The sequence below is a fragment of the Malaclemys terrapin genome, chromosome 1, assembly GCF_027887155.1.
Source record: "Malaclemys terrapin pileata isolate rMalTer1 chromosome 1, rMalTer1.hap1, whole genome shotgun sequence".
In the NCBI taxonomy this organism is placed as follows: Eukaryota; Metazoa; Chordata; order Testudines; family Emydidae; genus Malaclemys; species Malaclemys terrapin.
Genome location: NC_071505.1, coordinates 110799177 through 110824897, shown reverse-complemented (window position 1 = coordinate 110824897; position 25721 = coordinate 110799177). Strand labels below are relative to the sequence as shown.

General features: G+C 41.5%; 2 protein-coding genes across 6 annotated transcripts in view; one reads left to right on the top strand and one right to left on the bottom strand.

Annotated features, from left to right (window-relative positions):
- The window catches only part of CACNA1C (calcium voltage-gated channel subunit alpha1 C), a 734131-nt gene extending 712126 nt beyond the window's left edge, over positions 1 to 22005 (bottom strand). Inside the window, exon 1 of the mRNA XM_054035338.1 lies at positions 21564 to 22005. Coding sequence (XP_053891313.1) covers positions 21564 to 21702 — 139 coding nt within the window. The 5' untranslated portion in view covers positions 21703 to 22005. The remainder of the gene's footprint in view (positions 1 to 21563) is intronic.
- Positions 1 to 25721, top strand: part of DCP1B (decapping mRNA 1B) — a 55900-nt gene that overhangs the window by 1001 nt on the left and 29178 nt on the right. For 3 of the 5 annotated variants that reach the window (XM_054035359.1, XM_054035351.1, XM_054035368.1), the window contains exons 2-3: positions 2980 to 3020; positions 6478 to 6605. In XM_054035359.1, coding sequence (XP_053891334.1) covers positions 2980 to 3020; positions 6478 to 6605 — 169 coding nt within the window. Of the gene's footprint in view, positions 1 to 2979; positions 3021 to 3741; positions 3835 to 6010; positions 6082 to 6477; positions 6606 to 25721 lie in introns of those variants that run through there. The other 2 variants (XM_054035378.1, XM_054035390.1) reach the window with 2 other exon arrangements.

The following is a 25721-nucleotide window of genomic DNA, read 5'->3' as shown; positions in this document are numbered from 1 at the left end:
TGATCTAGTTAAGGATTTAAGTATGTGATTAACATGCTGAAGTCCGTGGGACTTCTTATGCAATTAAAGTTAAGTACATGCTTAAGATCTTGTCTGCATGTGAGGTAGTGTACTGTATGGGTGTGTTGTGTGAGTTCTAAAACTCACTAATGTGTTGAGTTATTTCTTGGTACATGTAGACCCTGTGGTGTGCACCAAAGATTCCCTAGTGTGCTTTGACATAGTGCTGTTTCTGCAGTGCTGTGTTAAAGCACACCAGCAGGATCTGCATAGAACAAGTAATGCACAACACGTTAGTGGGCTTTAGAACTCAGACCCCCTTAAAGCACATTAGTTACAGCATAGAGAAGCCTTAAGTTATTTCCTAGATCAGGGCCACACCGAGGAACCATACACATTGAACTAACTTCCTTTCTCTCCTAAGTCTCTTCCAGTTTATAGCACAGTCTTGGATTCATTTGATAGCAAATACAATATAGTTTCAATTGTTATCCTTTCATTTTCATGTGCTAAAACTTCATAAAATTCTCCATTTGTTTAAAATTTTCCACAATTGGTCTCTGCCCAAAGGTTATTAATTTGGGGGAAATTGACAGAAATCTTGTCAGCTGTTTTTGAAAGTTATATACAATGAAAAAATACAGCCTAGCCTCTGTGTATTTAAAAAACAAACAAACAGCCAGATTTGTTTTTCGAGAAGAAATTCAAATATGGTTGAACTTTGAAACTTGGCATCAACCTAATCTTTGGTGAGAAGTATGTCCATGATAAAATTTAAAAAAAGTAGTTGGAAATGTCAATATTTAATCTAAAAATTCTGAACATTTGAAAATTGAACTGTGGACATGCCTAATACAAAATGAGCACTCATAGAGAGATGGACCATTAATGAAGGTTTTTCTTCCTTAGAAAAGCATTCATTTCAATGCACTTTAATAGCTACTGATTGGTGCCTCCTAGTTAACCTGGTGCACTCTCTGTTGAAGAACTGAGCTGGTGTATGTCATTGACAAGCTGAAATGAACAAGCTTTCTCTGCATTTCTTTTCTTTCTCCTTCCCTTCCTCTATCTTTTGTCTGTTGTCTTCATTTGCATATTAAGGACTTTTAGCCAGAAGGAAGCAGATACTATCTAAATCATGTAAGAAAGAGAAAATTAAATAAATAGTTAATGCAGCATTAAGGTTATCCAGTCAGAAATGATAAAAAGACAGTAAATGCAAAAGTTAAAAGATTTCCAGAAAAACAGCTGCATTGCACATATGTAGTATTTTGTAGTCCTGCTTTTCTTTAAAATCTGTTGCTTAAAATATTATACACACATAAAACATATAAGATATATAACTGGGAGTCTTAACTTCTGCATTTCCTGTCTTTTTGTTATTTTAATTGTGTAACCTTAACATTATACGCTGTAGAGCTTTGTGTCTAAACTCTGATCCCTTGATCTCCTCTGTTCAAGTATGCCTGTACAGGCTTTTATTGTCTTCAGTGGCACTCTGCATTGGTGATTGCCTGGGCAGACCCCGATAACAATTAGATTATAGGACTGGAATCTTATTTAAATAGACAATTTTGAGTAAGTCACCCCTCAAACATAAATGTTACGGATATGTTGTTGTTTTTTAAAGGAAGTCCTACAAAACCTAATAGCGATGTTGTCAAGAGTCTTTATTTCAGTAAAAACTTTTTAGATTAAAATATTACACTGCAGTAAGAGAGAGAGGGAGGGAGGGAAAACACAAATGCAATGTGCTGGTAAATGAGGATAAGAAAGTTAAACTGATACTAGGAGGAGGTGAAGCTTACCCCAGTCCATTTTCAAAGTCTGCACTGAGTTACAGGCAAAAAATAAATATTGAAAAGTATATCCGTATATTTTAAAAAAATATAAGACATTAGTAATACAGATGATATTTTTAAAAAAAGATTTTCTTGAGTGTCCCGTTAATATTTTGTCAGACTGAATATGCGTGGGTCAGAGTGTGATAATGATTTCACCTAACCCCTGTGCATACAGCAAATAGAGCTGTGTATGAAAAACTTACTTAAAGTTTTTTTTCCCCAAATTGATTTTTAACTCTGCTGACTGGCTAATGCTGATGGGGTTAAACAGTGATCAAAATTGGTTTAGGGAAACTATGTTTAAGCATCAGGGGGTAGCCGTGTTAGTCTGTATCTATGTTTAAGCATGATTTTCAAATGTAACTCTATCTTTGTGTGGACAGAATTTTATGTAGTATTTTTCATCTAAAAGGATCCCAAAGAACGTGTCTCCAAAATGTTTGTTCCTGGACCAGAAAAGCTTACATATTTTAAGCAAGTGGGATATTATGTGTCAAATGGAATGCAGAAGCATAAATGTTCTGGCACTTTCTGACATCCAGTAGATCAGGTAGAGACACTGAAGTTTCTTTTTTTAAATGACAACTCATCAATTATCTTGGTTGACAGGATATCAGGAGAGAAAATTAGATAAGAAGACTGTGAGATTTTTTTGTCTTCAAAAAAACCAGAACTAAAAATAAAAAAATGCAGAGCTGATGGTTTTCATGTCTTATTGTAAAACCTGATTCAGCTGAAGGATGAAGGGGATCTATGGTGGTTGTAATCTCTTACTAGCAAATCCCTGAAATTTGGTTTAATTATTTCCTCAATGTAACTGTCATGGTCTTTGGGAAAAGGAAGATAGTGGTGGCTTATTTATGGTTGACAAAATAATAGTTCCTGTGCTTCCTATTGCTTCATCAGCAATGGACTATGAATATGGCAGTAAATCCACTTTTCTCCTCTTCATAAGGATAATCCCTTTTATTACTGCTGTCTTTGTTGTATTAATGATCCAATATGTTAAATTCACTATACCAATGTGTGTCTTATGCCTGCTGGTGATACTAAGCGATTGTTTTGTGGAAAACATTGGTTTTCCTTCACCTTATGAATTTTCATTTGAATTACTTGAATGTTTCTTTTATTTTAGGAGAAAACTGATGTGGAAGGAACACTCTTTGTTTACACAAGGTGAGAATGTTACATTTTAATGTCTGAACATAAAATCTATGGAAGTAGAAAAGCCTGCTAAAAAGAATCCTTAAGTAACCACTCTAAATCCAGTCTTATTTCATGGTGAAAAGGAATAACTGAAGTTAGTTTGAAATTGTCAGAGACAATGCAGGGAAGGGACGATTGAAAAGGAGAACGTCACTTTGTATGTGTTCATGTGGATAAGGCATGGAAATGTAATTTAGACCTCAGTATGGATGAATCTGATAAATCTTGACAAAGTTCTATTTAAATAGGATGTAACATTTGTCTTTTAGAAGGTTTCAGAACAAAAAAGTTAAATGGCAGAGTAAATAATAGTGCTCATCAAGGTTAAGGAAATGGCAGGACTTAATACAATTGTAATTGTTTCCCGGATAGGGGAAAGTTCATGCATTTTTCCTTACATTTGCCTCAGTATCAAATTACTTACAATGTGGTTATCATGCATGTTTCACCCCAAGTGTTAAGATATTCTCAGTGGCTCTTTTTTCTAACAGCTCTGGATGTTTGTTTTATTTTCGTGGTTCGGTTTTATATTACATTTGTTGTTTTCTAACTCTTCACCTCTTAATTTAAGGCAGGGTTGTTTGGGGAGGTAGAGAATAATTTAATGGATTTTAAGGCCAGGAGGGACCATTAGATCATTTAGTCTCATCTTTTGTACCACACAGGTATGTTGCAATGCCTTCTCTATTATCTGTGTGCTGGGCTTGCTGTTGATGTGACGAGCAGAAGATCAGGCAGCTAGCAGACATAGGGTTGCAGCTGTTAGGCTTGAGTAGTCGAACAGGTAAGTGAATTTCCTCCCTCCATTTGTTTTTTCTTGAGGATCCATCTAGGAGAAGGATGGGAACCGAGGAGGCAGGAGGTCCCTCTGATTGAGTTGGGAAGAGAGGGATATGGAGGTGACAAAGAGCATGTGAGGCCAGGTGTACAGTGGACCCAATCTTCTACTAGGGAGTATGGGAGTTACTTTGATCTTTAGGCTCCTTCCTACCCAGCAGCAGAAGCCAGTACCAGCACCTCCCCACACCCACTCTTCTATTCATCTGTGTAGAGAAGAACAAGAATGGATGAGGTAAGAGATGCTGTTGTAGCTGCCACTGCTCCAGGAAGGAACTATCTCCTGCATCTGCTGCTTGTGGCAGGGTCTGGCAGATCAAAGGTGCCTTGCCCACTCCGTAGCAGGAATATGATTCTCTTGTACACTGGACCTGAATTTTGGAGCTGTCTGCAGCTAGCCTCCTGCTTCTAGTCTGTCATAATTGGTGCCCCTCCACCACTCCGGTTCCTTTTCTGGGTCCTGAGAAGAAGGAAGTTGAGGAAGGATATTCACTTAGCTGTTGCAGTGTCTCGGTCTAGTAACTGCAGTCTTTTCTGCTCAGTTCCACCTATATTCTTAATCACAGCACTAAGAGTTAACCCTTTCCTAGCCCTTGCCTTTAAGCAGGAAATAAAGGCACAGGCTGGAAAGTAGAATGAAGACATTCAATTACATAATTAAACTGAAAAATACATGGTTTTAAAAAAAAGAGTTTAATAAAATAAAGAGCGTTACAAAAATGAAAAGTGATAGACTAAAACTATAATCTTTATTTTGAAAGACTATTTCGAGGAGATGTTTCTATCCTAGGGGCTGGTCTTCACTACTGGGAGATCGATGCAGCAGGGGTCAATTTAGCGGGTCTAGTGAAGACGGCAGAGCACTTTCTGGTCGACCCCGGTACTCCAACTCTCCGAGAAGAGTAAGGGAAGTCGACCAGAGAGCATCTCCTGTCGACGCACTGCAGTGAAGACACCAGGGTAAGTCGACCTAAGCTACGTCAACTCCAGCTATGTTATTCACGTAGCTGGAGTAGCGTAACTTAGGTCAACTTACCCCAGTAGTGAAGACAAGCCCTAAGTGTCAAATATCTGCTTTCTGTTGGGGATGATGCCAAAACAGTCAGAGATATACAAGTCTGGCTATTACCATCAAGTATTCTTTCTATCACTCCCTTCCCTTGTTTCCTTCTCTTCGATAAGAGAATACCTGATTTTATTTTCAGTGGATCCTGGGCTCTTAGCAATTCTGAGCAAAAAATGCCAAATACACCAGCATACACAGCACAGTTTAATGTGGTTGGCGTTTTCCAATCTTATTCCCCCATCTAATTATGTTCTCTAGTTTTATTCATTTACAGCATTGTTTTCCCCAGTAATATTATTTAGCACTTCTACATAGGGTGTCTTCTCTCTAGATCTCTTTTCAAACAATAACTAAGTAGTCCCCTTCACATTTTAGTGTCAGTTGATGTTGAAAAGGCTTATACAGTGTACGTCTTAGCACAATAAAAATCATCTGTTCATACCTGTTGGAAACTGGGGTGGGTACAACTGAGGAAGTCCTTTCTACAGATGATGTAGTAACAAATCCATTCTCACCGCTGTTTTGGAAATGTGAAAATGTCTAGCATTTCAGTTAAATAAAGTGGTTTATTTATCATCTGCGCCTCTTTGTGAACTGTAAAAAAATATCTTTACCCTAAATGTCAAAAATGAGACCTGTTAGGGATAACATTAAAAGACTCTGAGAAATACAACTCTGGCTATTACCATCAAGTATTCTTTCTATCACTTCCACCCTTTGTTTCATTTTCTGTTGCCTCCCTTCCTGTAATGCAGGTTCCTGTGCTTTGGAGTTAATGAAGACACCCGCTGGTGATTACTGTACTTGGCACTTATCCCAAACATTTAGTCAGTGTCTTGTCTATCACTGTCAAACTCGGTTCCAAAGTAACATCTCCTATTAGCATCGGAAGTAGAGTGTGGGATTTCTGCTCTTATGTCTCTTAGGGAGTTTTGAAAATCCCACCTGGAGTGACTTGTATAATTCATTATCTTTGTGTATTTTAAAAAAAAAAAAGTAAAAATTGTAATTAATTTTGTTCCACAACTGTATCTCCAATATCCCTTTTCTGCTGCAGTGGGAAAGTGTAGACCAGTTCTGATCCTTGGATACTATGACACCAATGATCTGAGGACAAGTTTAACATTAGTAAGTTATTGCCCATTCCTAAAGTTGTAGGCCTTAGAACTTGCTGTGAATGCAGGGCATGCACAAATAATTAGGATTATGACTAGAGGCTTTGGGACTCAAACTATAGCACCTCAGATGCTGCAGATTGTGTATAAAAAAAAACAATAATTGTGGCCACAGTTATCTATGTCATTTTTCATATAGAGCTTACGGGTTTGAAGAAAGCAAAAGGATTCCACAAAGGAACCAAAAATTCTGTCAGGCTCGAAGACTGTTATTCAGTTTCCTCCCTGGCAACATAGTTAGAATTTATATAACAACTTCTATTGAAATAATTTTGGAGCACTGTCTGACAAAGAAGTGGTACTCATATTTTTCCTTGACTTGCTATGATTTCTGCTTGGTAATTTACAGATCAGCTTCTCCCAGGCATGGCTTCACCATTATGAACAGGCTGAGCATGGAAAATCGAACAGAACCCATCACTAAAGACCTAGATTTCCAGCTGCAGGACCCTTTTCTGCTTTACAGAAATGCCAGATGTGAGTCTCTCTCTTCTATCCATTGGGTAAAGTGTTTGAGAAATAAACTCTTTAAAGCATTCCAATGACTGCTAGTGCATTTAGTCTATGGCTTTCAAGAGCTGACATTGGCTTGTTCAGGAATTGCAACCCAGAGGGGCAAATTTCAATATTTGACATGCCAAATCAAGGGAGGAGTGGCTCTTTTTTTTTCCAAAGTGCCTCTCTTCTTGAGAAAGTAGGTAAACATTGTTAAGCCATTAATCTGTCTCTTGGCTGACAAATAGTAGACTTTATGTGCTAAAATACAGTGTAATATAGATATATGTAGAAATCTTGTCATGCAGTATGTTTTTTTGAGTATGTCTGAATTGGTATTTGGAAGACTTCCCTTAAGGGGAAGCCACTCAAGATTGGGTGGTATAGCTGATCTCTGATTTCATTGTGTATGCTGGGCAACACTGGAAAAACACTGCCAATTCAAAATGCTGCCTTCTGGTTTGGCTACAGCTCCCTACCCTGTTAGCCAAACTAGTGGGTGTTATTGACTGTTGCTCTCAGGAAGGAAGGCAGGTTTGTCCATCCGTTTTTGGTTGACTGGCTCATTCCAGGCTAGGATCTGCAAGCATTAGCAGTATATAAGGTTCAGTCTTTCCTGGGGTTATTGGAGCCATCTGACTGTCACAAACAAGGGCCAAGAGCTTCCTGAAGCTCTCAGGAGCTAGTTTGCCCAAGAGGCCATTTCAGTGTGTAATTAGGCAAAGCTTGCCTGCAAGAGCCAGTGGTTCAGAAAATGAAGGGTTATGTCTCTGCACTCATGCAGGAGATCTGTACCATGGCACAGGCTTGTCTTCAGGTCCTAAACTTTAAAACAGTTTGTATGGAGTCCTCTGAACCTGCCTTTGTGTGCATCTGAAATCTAGAAGTGTTCCAGTTGGATGTGATAGAACCAGAAGATATGTCATAGTATCTCACCTGCAGCACATTGGGTTATATTCATCAGAGAGACTATCTATTCCCAATATAATTTGAAGCAGGAAAATGCAGCAAGAGGGAGTTCAGTGGCTCTGAATCACTGTGTGGTAGAAATGATTGTGGAAAAGTGAGAACATCATGAACTGTCAATAAATCCTCTACCTTTTGAAAGTATCTGAAAAGCTGAAAAAGAGGTGAGTGGTGGTACTTGAAATTTCCCAGGGAAACTGAAAGTAAATCCAGAGAACATCACCAGGCTGCCCCATGCCTCTACTTGTAGCCATTTAGTAAGATTTTAGAACGGTAAGTAAGGTAGGAACTAGTTATCACTCCAGTTGGTGGATTTTTAAGTTTCTTACCTATATACATGCAAAGTATTTCCTTTATGTTATGTGTATATATCATTGTAAAAATTCCCAGTGGTTTTTGTGTGTGTGTGTATGCTTAAAACTTACATTTTGATCTTAGATTTAAGAAATGAGAATAAGATCTTGTCATTTGTACTAACCTTTGTCTCTTTTCAACGGTCAGAAACAATAATTAATGATAGTGAGAAACAGTCTATTATAACGGTGTAAAACACACTAACATAGAGGGAACAAGAAGACATCCCTGAACACTGTGTTATAGACAAAATGAGCATTATTTGATGGTAGCATAATTCATTAAATTTTCTTCTCAAAATGTAAACTATATATTCCCTGCAAGACATGCCAGAATTTTAGAACTTCAAGATCATAATAGCACCAACTCCTTACAGTTGGTCAGTGCTCAAGCTATTTGTCTCTATTTCTAGATCTGAAGTAAGTCTACCTTCTATATCCCCCTGCCTAACTCATAGGTCTGTCTGGTTGGGATTCCTGTGTTGGCCACAAGGGAGCTCAGGGCTGCTGATGTTTGTAGTGGATTTTTTGTTGGTTTGTTTTCATGAAAAAACAGACAGTGAAAAGTACAAAGAAGTAAATGACTTGACTTGTATATGTTTCCAAATACCACACATTTCATGAGGTCTCCAGTAGAATTATGGAATTATGCAATTTTACAACTTCTCAAAGCAGCGAGACCATCCAGTACAAATCCAGACAATACTATATAGATATAACATATTATGTTGGGGGTAACAGTAATAAAATAGGAGAAGACATAAATGAATAGGGAAAGGAGGGACTGGGGTGGGAGGAGGGGAAAAAGAGGAGGGATTAGGTGGAATGAAGGTTTAGCATTCTATGACTATTAGAAAAACACCTTACCAATTAACCTCCAGAAAATAAGAGCAGTCTGCAGTGCTTTCCTGCATTTCAGTGCAGCCTGAAGGGCAATGCACTGAATGCAGACAAAAAGTGTTCCTATAATCGCTAGTGTCATGTACTGGAGAGTGCAGGAAAAGAGACATAGCAGCAGACTCTCGCAGACCCATATGTGGTTAGAAAGAAACCTTATCTCCTTCTCAGCTATATACACCTAGATGGGGAACTAGACTGCAGGATAGACAGGATGAGTCACAACCAGAATCATCTGGAGAATGACAGCTGTTGGGAAGCATAGTATTATAGTTACTTATTTATATTATCTTATTTATAGTACTGTAGCACCTAGAGGCTCCATTGTACTAGTAGTTGTACAGGTGTATAGTAGGAAACAGTACCTGACATAAAGAGTTTACAATCTAAATTTAAAGATCAGATGCAACAATTATATTTAACAAACATGTTGAGGGGATGGGAGAGAGAGGACAGGGAAGCAGTGACACAAACATGTTTTTGCATAAATTAGCTGTGCTCATGAATTGGCAATATATGGTTATCCAGAGAATATGAAGATCCCAAAATTCTTCTTTCCAATTAGGGATCCCTTAGCCATGAGAGCCAATACCTTCTTGCAAGCATAGCACTTCGTCTTAGCTTATGCCTTCTCTCTGATGAGGGTAAGATAGAGAAAGCACCAAGATCCTCATCCACTGTACTTCTGGTATTGTAAAAGTTCGTTCCACCTTTCCATACTATCTTGGGGGTACTTTGGATCTTAGCCAACTTCTTGGGGACCAGGATGCATGTTGAACTCACTGATCCTTCAGATTTGTGCACTTCCTCCATTTCAGAGTTATCTGGTTAACGTTCCCTCATAAACTTGTATATCAGAGACAAGACATTGATAGAGAAACTCAGCTTCTAAAAACTTAATTCTCCACACTGAATGCCAAGTCCAAATATTGGGACTTTCAAGATCCCTAGAAGATATAGAAGATGAAAGAGCAGCTCGGAGGTTTGAGTTGTGTGGGGGTTTTTTTTGTTTTGTTTGTTTGTTTTTTTAAATAGAGTTAGTGTTTTGGGAGAGAGGGTGGGTCTTGTTTTTACTTTTTTTTTTTTTTTAACCATGACTCAATTATTTTGAACTTGTCAGTGAAAGATATTCTCACTCTAACTTTCAGTTCTTCTTTGAGTGCTTGTTCATGTCGATTCCAATCAGGTGTGTTTGTGTGTGTGTGTGTGCGTGTGTGCGCACATGCACGGTAGCTGGAAGATTTTTCCCATAGCAGCATCCATCGCGTCGGTCCAAGCGCCCCCTGGAGTCATGCCTTCATGGTGCTCAGTATAGAGCCCTGCTGACCTGCCATCCCCCTCCGTTCCTTCTTATCACCAGTGACAGCAGGCTGAAACTTCCCATAGCCCTTGCTTTAGCAAGCGCATTCAATTCCAATTGTTTGTATATAGTTAGTTATCTTAGTAGTTACTAGTCAGTAGTTAGTGATTAGAGTTGTTGGGGGTCTCTACCCCCTTCTGACTCCCCGGAGCCGTGGTATGTCGTGGTCCCCGGGGTTTAAAAACTGTGTGTTCTGCACAAAGCATATGCCAAAGAGCCGGCCACACTCCTCATGTTTACAGTGCCTAGGGGAGGATCACCAAAAGAATTGCTGTAAGAACTGCCGTGAGTTCCGCCCTAGAACTCTTCAAGAAAGGGAGCAGTGGCTTAAAGTGATCCTCATGGAGGCAGCTCTACGCCCCCATTCTGACCCGGCTCCTAACACTTCCTCGTCAACGCGGAGCGCCCTAGCACCATCATCGAGTTCAGTGCCGAGAAAGGACTCGTCCTGGGGCTCTCGGCACGTCACCTCCCGAGGCCCATCAGAGAGCAGGCACTGGTCTCACTCGCTGGTGCCTCAGAAGAAAAAGAAGCCGGACAGTCGGTCACCTCCGGCTAAATCTAAGGAAGCGACACCCCAGACAGGCCACAGCTCGGAATCCCCCGTTAGAGCCCCGTTGACTCCTGCTCAGGTGAGGCAGTTGAGTTCAGGCCCCCCACATTCACTGGTTCAGCGGAAGTTTTTGAAGCTGCTCGGAATCTACTGCACCTTACGGCGCCATTCTCGCCCCCTAGGAGGGAGGAACCTTGGGGGCAGGCGATCCCACCCCGCCCCCAGGTGCAGTCAAGAGGGACGCCGGCAATGATGTCCAGGCATTCTCCCTCGCCATGTCCTTCAGCACCAGCCCACTCGGACAGAGAGCTAGTCGCTCCCCAAGCTCTTGACGCTCGAGGCACGGAAGTTCGGCTCCTCCGTGGTCTTCAGTCTCGTAGTCAGAGTCTGACTCCTACCACTCTCAAAGGAGTAGGCGCCAACGATTGAGTTCAAGGCAAGACAGGCGAAAATCCACTACAGTCGTCATTCTGGACCCCCTGGGCCTTTCACCAAAGCCAGGGAGGGATCCCAGGACACCACTCCTCAGCGCCTACAGTGGCCTCAGCCACATTCATCCCGCCATCACCCATGCAGCTCGCCTCGGCTCCTGCCCACACACCAACACAGGGTCTGGGCATTAAGGCTGAGGAGGTGGTTGAGGAGGCTGATCCCATGGTGGAGATCCTTGCCTCCTCAGGACCTTCTCGTATTGCCCTACCACATATTAAGACTATTGTGGATACCACCAAGACCCTCTGCAGACCCCAACTTCCTTGTCACCCACTGCCAAGCGCAATGAGAGGCGTTATTTCGTACCCTCCAAGGAGTATGAACATTTGTATTCCCATCCACCTCCTGACTCTCTTGTCGTGGACTCTGCTAATTGGGGTGAGCGGCAGGGTTTCCAGGGGCCCACCCCTAAAAACAGGGAGGCTAAGCGACTCGACCTTGTCAGGAGAAAGGTCTACTCTATAGGGGTTCTTCAGCTCCATATTTCAAACCAGCAGGTCATCATCAACAGGTACTCATATAATACCTGTGTGGTGATGGCCAAATTTTCAGAGCTCCTCCCTTCAGACACCCAAGCCGAATTCTTGGCCTTGGTGGAGGAGGGAAAGCTAGTCTCCCAAGCTTCCCTCCAGGCTGCGTCGGACGGTGCTGATGCTGCCACTAGGGTCGTGGTTATTGGACTGGCCATGAGAAGGGGCTCCTGGCTCCAAGTCTCGGGGCTCCCTTGTGAGGTCCAACAGACCATTCAGGACCTCCCATTTGAGGGTGACTCTTCTTCCTCTGGTAAGACAGACAAGAGGCTGCATAGCCTGAAAGACTCACGAGCCACCCTCAGGTCTTTGGTTCCTGCACACTCCCATCACACAGCGGAAACACTTTAGGCCGCAACCTCCTCAGAAGTTCTATCAGCAGAACCTCCAGGACGGTTCTCAGAGGAGGAGCAGGAGTGGCAGGAAAAGACAACACTGTCCTCAGGCCATGGGTCTGGTCAACCCAAACCACCTTCCAGCCCCAAACCGACTTTTTGAAGGTGCGGTCGAGGACGGCGCACCAGAACAAAAAACTGGATCTACCCCGCCTTACCTTTTCCTCCAGACTGTCCCCTTTCTACCATTCATGGTCCCATATCACTTTAGACCACAGGGTGTGCCGCACAGTAGAGAGGGGATACTCCATCCAATTCTGTGCCCTTCCGCCCTCCCTCTTCAGTGACCCTTCTCACGAGCAGCTCTTTATTGAGGAGGTGCAGTCGCTCCTATCTCTAGGGGCAGTGGAAGAGGTTCCTCAGGAGCTTTTATTCTTGGTATTTCCTAATACCGAAGGTCTGAGGCCGCCTTTGGCTTATCTTGGACCTGCGAGAACTCAACAAGTTCGTGAAGAAACTCAGTTTCCGCATGGTCTCCTTGGCCTCCATCATCCCCTCACTGGATTCAGCAGACTGGTATGCCACCCTCGACTTGAAAGACACATATTTTCATATCGTAATCACTCAGCCCCACAGGAAGTACCTCAGGTTTGTGGTCAACAGTACCCACTACCAATTTACCGTCCTTCCGTTCGGCCTGGCAGCAGCACCTCGAGTCTTTATCAAGTGCATGGCAGTCGCCACCGTGTTCTTGCGCAGGCATCAGGTACAGGTGTTTCCATACCTCGACAACTGGCTGATCATGGGCCGCTCCAGGACCCATGTGGAAGCTCAAGTCAGTGTCATCAGAGCCACCTTCGACAACCTGGGTCTCCTTCTAAATGAAGCAAAATTGACTCTGTCCCCCATCCAGAGGATAGTTTATAGGGCAGTACTGGACTTGACCCAAGCCAGGGAATACCTGTCAGAAGCAAGGTTTCAGGCCCTAACTGATATCATTTGAGGCCTCAGACAGTTTCCCACCACCACAGCGGGAAACTGCCTGAAGCTTCTCGGACACATGGCTGCCTGTACCTATGTGGTACAGCATACCAGACTCAGGCTTCGACCTCCTCAGTCATGGCTCGCGTCAGTGTATCGCCCAGCCCAGGACAGCTTGGACAGGATCGTGACCCTGCCTTGCCCAGTCCGCGACTCCCTCCTGTGGTGACTTGACCCTCAGAAGTATGCTCAGGGGTCCTCTTCACCACTCTGCAGCCATCTCTGTCGCTAATGACGGACGCATCAGACTTGGGCTGGAGAGCACATCTGGGAGACACAGGACTCAAGGCCTCTGGTCTCAAGCGGACCGGGGTCTCCATATCAACATCAGAGAGCTCAGAGCGGTGCATACTTAACGGGACAATGTGTATCAGTCATGACGGACAATACAGCAGCAATGTTCTATATCAACAAGTAGGGGGGTGTATGCTCCTCTCCCCTGTCCCAGGAAGCCCTCATGCTGTGGGACTTCTGTGTAGAACATTCAGTTGTACCTCTCTGGGGTACAGAACAAGCTGGCAGACCACCTCAGCAGGTTGTTTCACAGCCACGAGTGGTCCCTTTGCCCGGACGTTGCAATTTTAATCTTCCAGAGTTGGGACTTTCCCGAGATAGACCTATTCGCCACGCAACACAACAGGAAGTGCTAGCAGCTCTGCTCCTTCCAAAATCACAACCAGGGCTCCAGAGTGGATGCATTCCTCCTCCATTGGGGAGGTTCTCTCCTATACGCCTTTCCGCCCATACCATTCGTTCACAAGGTACTTCTAAAGATCCGGCAAGAACGAGCTCAGGTCATATTGATATCACCAGCCTGGCCACATCAGTACTGGTACACATCTCTCCTAGACATGTCTGTGGAAGCCACGATCACCCTGCTGCTCTTCCCGGACCTTCTGACACAAGATCATAGTCGTCTTCAACATCCAAACCTCGAGTTGCTTCACCTCGCGGTGTGGAAGCTCCATGGTTGAACCCGTTGGAGCTTTCCTGTTCAGACTAGGTTAGATAGGTCCTCCTTGGCAGCAGAAAACCCTGTACAAGAGCCACATACCTTGCCAAGTGGAAGAGATTTTCAGTCTGGTCAGCGCAGCGCCATTCGTCCCTGACACTAGCCTTGGTGCTGCTTATTCTGGACTATTTCCTCCATCTGAAGCAGCAGGAGCTCTTGATGTCATCAGTAAGAGTGCACTTAGCCGCCATCTCGGCCTTCCACCCTGGTGCAGAGGGCCGCTCTGTGCTTGCTAACCCTATGGTCAGCTGGTTTTTAAAAGGGCTCGACAGACTATACCCTAACATCCGTCAGCCTATCACTGCCTGAGACCTCAACCTGGTCCTTTCTAGGCTCATGGGACACCCCCACCCCCCGTGGAACCATTAGCGACATGCTCCCTGCTCTACCTCTCTTACAAGGTGGCGTTCCTGGTAGCAATAATCTCGGCCAGGAGGGTGTCTGAGCTCAGGGCCCTCCCATCAGAGCCTCCCTACACCGTGTTCTATTAGGACAGGTTCAGCTCAGGCCTCACCCTGCTTTCCTCCTGAAGGTTGTGTCGCAGTTTCACATCAACCAGGACATCTTTCTCCTGATATTCTACCCTAAGCCACATTCCAGCGGTAGGGATCAGAGGCTCCACTCTCTGGAGGTCCACAGGGTGTTAGCCTTTTATATCGAGAGAACAAAACCGTTCAGAAAATCGGTCCAGTTATTCGTGTCAGTGGCAGACAGAATGAAAGGTCAGCCTGTGTCATCCCAATGCATATCATCATGGATAGCGTCCTGTATTCGTGAGTGCTACAACTGGCAGGTGTTCCTGCACCTCCAGTCACTGCACACTCCACCAGGGTGCAGGCTTCATCAACAGCGTTCCTGGCTCAGGTTCCCACTCAGGAAATCTGCAGGGCAGTGATATGGTCCTCCATCCATACTTTCGCTACGCACTAAGCGATTACCCAGCAGGCCAGAGATGATGTGGCCTTCGGACGAGCAGTGCTCCAATCAGTGGAAGACTCTGATCCCACCACCTAAACTTGGGCTTGTGAGTCACCTGATTGGAATCGACATGAACAAGCACTCGAAGAAGAAAAAAATGATTACTCAAACTGTTGTTCTTAGAGATGTGTTATTCATGTCCACTCCAATAATCACCCTCCTTCCCCTCTGTCAAAGTAGCCAGCAAGAAGAAACTGACGGGGTGGTGGGTTGGCAGGGCTCTATATTGAGCGCCAGGAAGGTGCGGCTCCAAGGGGTGCCCGAACCAACCTGACAGATGCGGTTATGGGAAAAATCTTCTGGCTACCGTGCACGTGCGCGTGCACACACCTGATTGGAATGGACATGAACAACACATCTCGAAGAACAACAGTTACAACAAGGGGAGTAGCTTTTTTGTTTGTTTTTTGTTTTTTTGTTTTGTTTTTGATGGGTGGATTTCAAAAGGTTTGTTTGATCATTGTTCCGGAACTAACAATTTAGTAGCAATCTTAGCTGCTCTTGTGATGTCTTTCTCATCTTTCATCATCCTTAAATTTCAAAACTCCTTAGCTTTCCTGAATTAATGGTCATTTCAGCATTGGGACTTAATCACTGGCTTCATTTAGATAAGTGTTAAGCTGAGACTACTGTTTTCATGCTAAGCTTTGTTCTGTTGTTACCTCATCCTCCCAGTATCCTAAATTCTGTTTCTCTGTCTTGTATCTCTTGTTACCATCCTGTAACCTAGGCTGTCAGCTTCCTGGGATGTGGACAGTTTTCTTTGTTTCTTCAGTGAATGTGTAACTATGGTTTTGGTTGTGTCATCTGCAGGGACTGAATCTGGGACTTATAGATCTGAAAGCATGAGCATATACTGCAGATCTCCTTAGATCCGGGACAGTGGCAGACTCATAAATATGGTGCAGCCAATTGAAAGGGAGAAAGACCCAAACTCTGCTAGCATGAATTACGCTTAATACGGTGGGGCACTGACCAGTGTTTCCCTCTAATTTTTCCCACCCACGTGCGGAATGAATTTTATGTGCACCAATATGGACGTTATGTGTGAGAGGTTTGGAGTGTGGGAGGGGGCTCAGGGGTGGGGCCAGGGATGAGGGGCTCGGGGGTGGGGGTTAGGGTGCAGGAGTATGAGGGCTCCGGCTGGGGTTGCGGGCTCTGGGGTGGGGCCGGGGATGAGGGGTTTTTGGTGCAGGAAGGTGCTCTGGGGCTACAACAGGGAGAGAGGACTCCCCCCAGCTCTCTCTCCCCACAGCAGCACCTGGGCTGGCGGTGGGGGGGGGGGGAGGGAGCTGCGCCTCTCCCCGCCACAGCAGCTCCGGGGCTGGGGCCACAGGATAGGCAGATTCAGGCTGGAGGAGGGGCGCCATGGCAGGGCCAGGGCTGGGTAGGGGTACCCCGGCCATGGCAGATCTTGGTACCCCAGGCTGCGGCAGAATTGGGGTCAGGGGAGGGGTGCCCCGGCCACGGCAGGTGCGGGCCGAGCCTGGGTTCGGACTCCCCCTCATCCAGCCGTGACAGAGTGGGGCTAGGTCGGGGGAGGGGCGCCCCTCTCCTGGCTGTGGCAGGTCCCCGGGTGGGTTCCCTGTGCCTCTGCGCAGCGCTAAATAGGCTGCCACACAGCCTCGCAGCTTACAGGGAATTTGGGCACTGATTAGGATTCCTAGGTGTGACTATAATAGAAATAATTATAAATGGCTTTACAGACCCTGAAAGATCATCTTTTAAACAGTACGTAAATATCTCTTGCAACTAAATTTCATTTGTAACTACAGCTAGTTCAACTCAGAACTGAGGAACTTGTTGTTCTGCCTATCCTCAAATTTTGCAGATTTACACTCAGTTGATGTTTTGGCAGCTGTCCAAAGAAGTAACCTAAAATATCTTTACTTTTTTCAGTCTTCATTCTTTGTCTCAGGAAGGGAGCTTTGTCAAATACCATACTCAGTGGGCAAGTGATTGCAATCTCTTTGGACAAGATTATACTTCTTGTTAAATTAGATTTACTATGCTTGTGCCTTGATGACCTTAAGCTAGAACCCATCTCTGTTGGGAGAACTCATTTTAGAGTCTGTTAGAATGGAGTTCATTTCAGTGCACCTTTCTAATTTACAGGAATTCTGGTTAACAATAATTTACTCAATTGTTTTCATTGTGAGAAAGAAAATGGACATTTTTAGACCTTCTGCCCTTGACCTGTTGAGGCTGAATTTCTTTAGTAGAAGTATCAATGTTAAAGTGGAGAGGAGTATTGGCACAGTTGTCCATCCTGGGAGAGTTATGTTACTGGACTAAATAAGCCTTTCTGAATTGTACATTTAACTAGTTGGGACGGGTGTGGATTTTTGATGTAACTACATTACACACAAAATCATACATTTTAAATTTGTAGTTTGTTTAAATGAAAAATGGGTCCATATTCAATCAGAAAACTTCTAATTTTTTAAAAATGTGGTTTTTAGACACAGAAGCAACATGTTCTTTGTATCCCTATGACTTAAAAGAAAGACAAGTTGTTGTGGGGATTGTTTGGATTTTAAAAGTAGATGGCACATCGGGTCAGAATATCTAGTTCCATTAAAGAAGACACCTTTATGGCCCAAAGTCCTTTTAAAATATTCATAAATATTTTGTTTGTATGAAGTAATGTTGTTTTAAAGTGAGAATGGTGAAACAATGTAAATTCAGGTCACTGGACACAGAGGGCTTGCTCATACCAATAGGCTTTTTTTATACCATTGATTCCCAGTTAACTCAAGATAGATAATGCGTTTGTAAAGTCACTCCACAATAGTTTGTTCCAGAATACAAATGTTTTGTGGTTGAACCTAACCTGGGTCCTAGAGAGGTATCTTTGCTACAAAAACAATTTCAAATTCCACCTATCTAGAGGGTCTGCAATTTTTTCTTCATTCTACAATATACTCTTTTTAAAAAAAAAAAATGCTTTTGTTTTCCATTGTTAACATAAAGCAATAACAGCTTGTATGCCAATGATAATCTTGCCTCCCACTAAACAAGCACAGCAGCAAAGGTAGGTATTGACCCCGTCCTTCGCTTCACTTCTTTTTATTTTATGTTAAAAAGGGAAAATAAATTAAATGGGTAGAAAATACTTAAGTAATAATAAGATTGCACTGTTAAAACCAGGTAAGGAATAGCTAATGCTGCTATTGGTATTTTAACCTGTTAGCTATGTCATGTTGCATATGTATTATTTTCTATACCTGTTTTACTGGTTATGCATACAGTTTAATTGTATTACTGATTGTCATTAATTGATACCATAAAATAGGATACGCAACTTAGAAATTTACATTTTCTCTTTTATGTCACTTTGTCTGCAACCTTAGTGTTGATTTAAGATTTTTTTTTTCTTGCTCTTCCTCTTTCTTATAAAATTTTTTTTAAAAAAAGCCTTCTTTGGTCTCCTATCTTTCCTGGCTATTTAGAATCCTTTGATATAGGTGTGAAGACAATCTAAAGTCTGCTTAGGAGAGAACAACTCCTCAGAACATGCTAGTCTGTGAGGAGTGCTTGGGGAAGAGGGGCTCAACTTCTTTCTGTAGTCATTGTGAGAACTAGAACTTCTTGTTCCTATCTTCAAGATGTTACCTCTCCTGTCTAGCATTCATCTGAACTAATTGATTGTCTGTCTGTCTGTCTGTCTGTGTCTCTCTCTCTTTCTCTGGAGGTCAGAATTTGATTCCCTAAATTGGCTTATAAAAGCAATTGCTATTAATGCTCTATTCCCCCATTTTCCTTCCCCCTATTGTATTCTACTCCCCTTAATGGATGTAGCAAATAAATCACTTGAGTAAGATCAAATAGGAGAATAAGTAAGGATAGAAATGGGAGGTATTAAGTTATATTTTTATAGAGTTCTGTGAAACTCACCCCTATTTATTGGTTTAAAGATAGCAAAAATCCTGAATGCTTACCTGTAGGTGTTTGTAGTTGTTATACCAGGAGTTTTATGGCTAGCTGGAACTGTAGGACTCTGTCTGGCAATTAATTGTCAACAGATGCATTACTGTGCAGGCTCAAAACATATATGTAGGATCAGGGCCTTTATTAGGAAATAGGAATAGCTAGCTACCTACTGTCTCAGTCAGGTTGCATTATATAGAATATGAATGTAAAACGCAATCCCTCTCCCTTTGAAGTCTATAGCAAAACTCTAATTGACTTCAATGAGAGTAGAATCCCACTGAGAAATGTCAAGTTCGAAGAGCACAGGATCATTCACTGCCAGCAAAATAAGCATGTGGTGTATATACATCAGTAACTATAATGCAATGAGTAAATAATGAAAAAGAGGAGTGGGAAAACATTCACAGTTGGTCATATTTTCCCCTTTCCTCATATAGAGGGCATTGAACAGACCTGTTCTGTTAAGCACTCTTTTAAAATATTTGGAATTTTGCTTTTAATTAATGTGGATAGGAAATATAATTTCAGAATTATAGGATCTAAATCACAAAGGAGATGGATCTTTAAAAAATAGACAAAAGAGCAACAGCACACACATGCTTTACTCAGTGTTTTCCGAAGTGATTTTTCCAATTGCTTAGAACTTTATTTTTGTTATTAATGGTTCCCTTAAATCAAAGTGTATGCTCAATGAGGGCTATATATATATGCCAATTCTTGTAGCCCTGTTTAAAAACAGGTTAAAATAGTACAGCGGGAAAACAATATTTTTTCCCATGATTCAACACAATTACAGGGATTTTGTTTAATTAATTAATTAATGGAGATATCCCATCTAGAACTGGAAGGGACCTTGAAAGGTCATCAAGTCCAGCCCCCTGCCTTCACTAGCAGGACCAAGTACTGATTTTGCCCCAGATCCCTAAGTGGCCCCCTCAAGGATTGAACTCACAACCCTGGGTTTAGCAGGCCAATGCTCAAACCACTGAGCTATCCCTCAAACTTTAAAAAAAAAAAAAAACTTTCTGCACAGTCTGATCTGAGCATGGAAATCTTCAACTGAAAAGGTGAACATTTTATGAAGACCTGTGTATGTGAAAATGGATGTGTTATGGTAACAGTTTTGCAACCTTACCTATAGTGGGTAAAGCTGTCATTTTCAAGTATCCCTATTGCCTGATAAAGCTGTTAATCCACAAGAAAAAGAAATGCCTCTCTGCTAATGTGAATTTTCAACTATGTGGAATAATGGACTTGATTTGAAAGTCAGTGAAATTGTATGGCATGTGAGAAGAAACAGACTGAAGCTAAAGATAACAATGCTATGTAGACTTTCAGTGGCTGATGGTGATTTTGTATTCTGTGGGATTATATCCCTGTTTGGCCAGGAAGACTGATGCTGAAAGTGTATGAAGGAGGGTTAAGGCATATTTAGAGCACTCTGGAGATGTGGGTGAGATTCTTAATGCGGTGGAAAGAGGAATAATTCAGTGTATTTCTGCTAAACACAGCCATAGTTTCCATTTATGGATGTCAGTACATAGGCAATATGCTAGCTGCTCTAACATGTACTGCTGAGTGTACTGCCAACACTGGGAATTCCGGACATCTTTTCCAGATAAGATAGGCATATGATGCAGAAAAGCACAGTAGTTAAAGATGGAATGGATTTTTTTTTTTAAAAGAGGGTTACTTTTCATATGTCACTTCCCTCCCCCCCCCCCCCCCCCCAGCTCCTTGTATACGATAAAATGGAAAGCATCCATGTTGTTTCCAGGACAGTGAATATGTACATAGTACTTTTGGAAATTGGAGATCAGAAAATAAGAATCTCAGACAATTAATTCCCTTTAGAAATCAGTCTTTCCAGCCCCTTTTAAAAAAAACAAAAACACTTAATATTTTGTCTTCAAATAGTGTTTATATACTCTAAAATGTAACCCTGTTCTCCCTACTCCGACCCAAGCCCAGGCCCACACTTTGCCTGTGACTACATTTTAAACTCTGGAATCAAATATTTTTGCTAAAATCCTATCTCGTCCTTTTCTAGATGGAAATGGGGGACTGGAATTAATTAGATGCTTAAAAGTCAGCACGTTACCCAGTGAAGTACACCTCAACCCCGATATAACGCTGTCCTCGGGAGCCAAAAAATCATACTGCATTATATCGAACTTGCTTTGATCCGCCAGAGTGCTGCTTTACCGTGTTATATCCGAATTTGTTATATCAGGTCGGGTTATATCGGGGTAGAGGTGTACTTGTCTACGTAGCTCTAGAGATCTGAAAATTTCCAGAGCACTCTGTATTCTGTGACAGTGCATTCATACACACACAATTTCAAAATATATTACCAGCGGTTATTAGAATACTTTGTTCATCAAAGCTCTTTCAGATATGAAATTGACTGTTCTGTTTCAATAGGAATGGAATACATCACAATAGATTTCAGAATATCATTATGTACATCACTGTATAAAGGGGTCTTACCTCCAGGTTGGATGTAGAAGCAGTTAAGCTGAGTTTCGTGCACCAACTTGCCCTTGTACTTCATCTCAGGTTCACCTGGCAGAAGACTGGGTAGTGGGCGATATGCTGAAGTAGCTTGCCGAACAAAGGCTTGAAACATTTTATACTTCCAAAGGTAGCTTTGCACAACTGAATCTAAATATTCTGTAAAAGTAGATTCCTGATTGTCAGTGGTTTCCTACTTGAGTATCATTTAAACCTAATAGCTACAAAACTTGCCTAGATGTTAAACCCCTGTCTTGCAAAAGCTCGTGTGACCAAAACCACAGAAACTATTTTCCAGCTATTTGAAACTTAAGCAACGTCTCTTGCATTATCTTTTCTTCCCTAGCTCTTTACTCCTAATCCTTTTCTTGTCCTGCGTGCCTGATGCTTGGTTAAAGCCCTCTCCTCCCCCAGTGGTTTTGCAGGAAAACTTAGATTGAGAAGTGAAGATAATGGGCTCCATCCCCCTGTCAGCTCATCACCTCACTGAGTCATGGTGATCTCTGGTTTTTGTAAATCACCACTAACTTGTCTGATATCCTCTTGTGTTTGAAGAAAGATAGGTTTTGTCTAGGGGTGAGTGGACCTCAGGCCTGACATAGCCAGAAAACTTCTCCTGGAATGTGAGTTTGGTTTTTTTTTGTTTTGTTGGTTTTTTTTTTTTTTTTTTTTAAACATATAAACTTATATTTGTAACCCTTTCTCAAAACAAGAAAGATAAATAGGGAAGAGAGTGTAGCATGTGATGCATATACTGAATCATTCATGTGTGTAATTGATGTAATACAAGATGCTTGACACTCAATAGATCTGCCTTTGTCAGAGCAAACACTGAAAATCAGCATTAAACCATATTTTCAATTAAAAACATGAAACCCAAGTATAGGATGGCATACCCTTTAAAGGACAAGGAATGTTTTCTATAATAAAACTCAGTTCAACTGTTCCAGTGTCATTCTACAAAGTTTGCAAATGTGTTTTTAAAAACCTGAAAACTAGTAACTTAGTGTTGGGGCTCAATCATCCCTGTCTAGGATTATAAATACTATTAATGACCAGCATGGTTTAATTATTATAATTTCTCTGCAATTCAGAGTTTGTGTTAATCAGCAAATGAAAGTAAATTTAAAATATTACATCTGGTTAACTTCGTTCTAGCCAGGATATTGCCATCCTAGAAATATGCATTCCTGTTCTAAAATCTATAACTGTTGTTTGCTGATATATTGCTTAAAATTATAATAAATCCTCTCTCCAACCATTCTTGTCATTATTTTACATATTTTTGCACTCCTATGCCTTTCTGAGCTTGTGATTCAGTGATATTGGGGTTATTTTTTATATGAATAACAACCAGAGTTCCATTAGCCAGGGTAGAAATTTGTAAAGGATATAAGCCTCGTGCTTCAGGCTCTCTATGGTTAAGCTCATCCATAATTGTCTGTTGTAGAGTTTCTTGAATCTTTTTCTGAAACATCTGGTAGTGTTCAGTGTCTGAGACAAGATATTGGACTAGCTGGACATGCTTTGGCAATTCATTTGCCTTTGTGTCAAACTTTGCAGAAAGTCAGTGTTCACATTCTTTGCTTAACAGGATGTTCTGTCAGCATATACTCCACACAATAACTTATATCTCAACACATCTTTCAATGGGGGGGGGGGCGGGAAACTTGGGGGGAAAATGAAAATTTAGAACAAATAAAGCCATCAGGGCTTGTAGCTCCATGTGACTAGGTCGAGGTGTTATAAACCTTCCAGGAATGTTTTAATTGGATTCTTTTTTTCTTTCTCTTTGGTTGGCTCATCTCTTTTTCTTTTTTGGTTTCTATCACATGAACATTTTGTACATCTCACCACACAGAAAATAAAAATCTTCCATAATGCCCTAGAAGAGCTTCTTGTCACTGAAAGATGCAGTGCTGGGATTTAAGTTCCCATAGGTCAAGAGTTGAGGCATTTTTGTATTTTGAATTCATGCCTTTCAGAAGTTGGGGTTCAAGTTTGTAATCAACATATGATTTCCTTAAAATAGGTTCAGCAGACATTAAATTGTCAGTGATTCAGCCACTTTTGCTTCCTTGCTTGAGAGAGCTGAAAGGTCCAGGTGCAAGATTATAGGAGGCAAAGTAGAAAAACAAATGTAGGAAGTAATAGTTCTTGATCAAGAGACAGCCACACATGCAGATTCTTGAGAAATCAAATTACTTACCCTGAAACTATCTTTGAGGGAATTTCCAGTTTGTGCAGAGTTGATGGAAGTATAGCACCAGGAGGTGGGGGTGGATGAGAGAAAGGAAGACAAAGGATGTTGAAGTGTTTCTTTCCCAAGAAATTGTTTGCACTGAAAAAACAGGTTTGTTTTCCCAATATAATTGAAAAGGCACATTTGTTTTCTGGGAGAACCTGTTTTTCCATTCCTTTGCAGATTTTGTAAAATGTGAACCTCCTGATTTGCAGATCCAAGTTCTTATTTAACACACAACTATATTCTATCTTTGGGGGGTCAAGAATCCCATTTTCAACTGGGTTGCCTTCCTGCCCTCCCTCAGCATTTAAAAAGTGTCTGGCTATTACACCAACAGGAAATTGATGAGCCTGTATGTTCTGCTGAACTAACCTGTTAAACTGAAGGTTTGAAATAGAGAATATGCTACATATTTCTTTTTTAAATCACATTGGTGAAAAACTTGATTTCAAAGCTAAAAGCATAGTAAGTAGCCATACAGACTACTCCACTAAACAATTGTCTTGTTTGAAAAGTCAATCAATCTGCCCGTTTTACAGTAATCTAAACCTTAATTTAAAAGACAATTAAACCAAAATTGATAAAATAGAATATATAAATACCCTAAAACCAAAAAAACCCTTAATCAATTAACAAAAGGGAAAAACAACATAATTCAAAGTATAATCACACTTACTAAAATTCAGGATTATAGAAAGGGGGAATTTTAATATCCTGTAGGTTTTCCAGCATTTGAAAATGTATTCGCCATATGCACATGAAAAGGGGATGAAGCTGCCACAAGGTGTCTAAGCTTGTCTTGTAAACACAGTGTGAACTTATCTATGACTAGAATAAACCAAATCCTGTTTACTCCTTTTTTTTTTTTTTTTTCCCTGTGGGAGGCAAGACTGCTTTTTGCCTTCTAAAATCATATTTCTCATTTTCCACTGGAAACTCTATCTGTGGGCAGATTTCTGCATTATTGAAGATAAATAATAGTGAAGTATGGCAGAAGAGAGGGCTGCAGAGGATTCAGTAGAAAATTTCTCTTTTTTCATGTATTACAAAATTTTAAAAGGCCAAGACAAATTGATAAAAGCACAGTCAAAGGGTGTGATGTGAAGATGAACTGCAAAGCTAAAGTGAAAATTGAGCTAAAGGGACACTGGCAACCTGAAATTGCACAATTGCAAAAAGAGTTTAAAGTAGTTTCAGATGCTACACCAGCTTCTGAGTCTCCAGCCAATTTTTATGGCTTTACAATGATAGCTTCCCATTTTTTAAAATGTTTTTCTTACTGCAGTTACTAAATGAAAGATCCATCCAAACATAGGAAACTGAAGAAACTGTGAAATTGACCATGCACAAAGTGTTGTCAAATGCACAGAGTAAACAAATGGAAAAAATACAGGGGAAAAAGTTAAGGTAATCTTTACACATTACTCATAACAATAGCTACAAATTTGAGAAAAGTTGGATTTTTGTGCTTGATGGTGTTCCTTTAAGCCCAGAACTGCAAATACGCTTCCATTAACTAAGATCTAGAGAAATTTAGTGCAGAAATAAGCTAAAATGGATCATTATAGTTAAGGTTGCTTAACACTTTCCATTATAAGCCCTTCTTTTCAAATGCTTATAATTTTTCCAAACTTTTAACCATTTGGGCTGAAAGCTTCCATGTTTGCTCGCTGCCTCAGGCTGGTTTTGTTCACTTGTTTGTTTTGTTTAATTTCAGCAAAAATTGTTCATCTATTTCTGAGAATGAGGTTAGGGGAAAATAGGTAGTTTTACAAATGTTAAATTATTTTCGTTTCTTTGAAGATCTCTAGCACCTCTGGAGTTTGGAGCAGGAACTTGACACTTAGCAGGAGGGTAGCAGGATCGAAGAGGTGCTTTTTGAGGTCCCC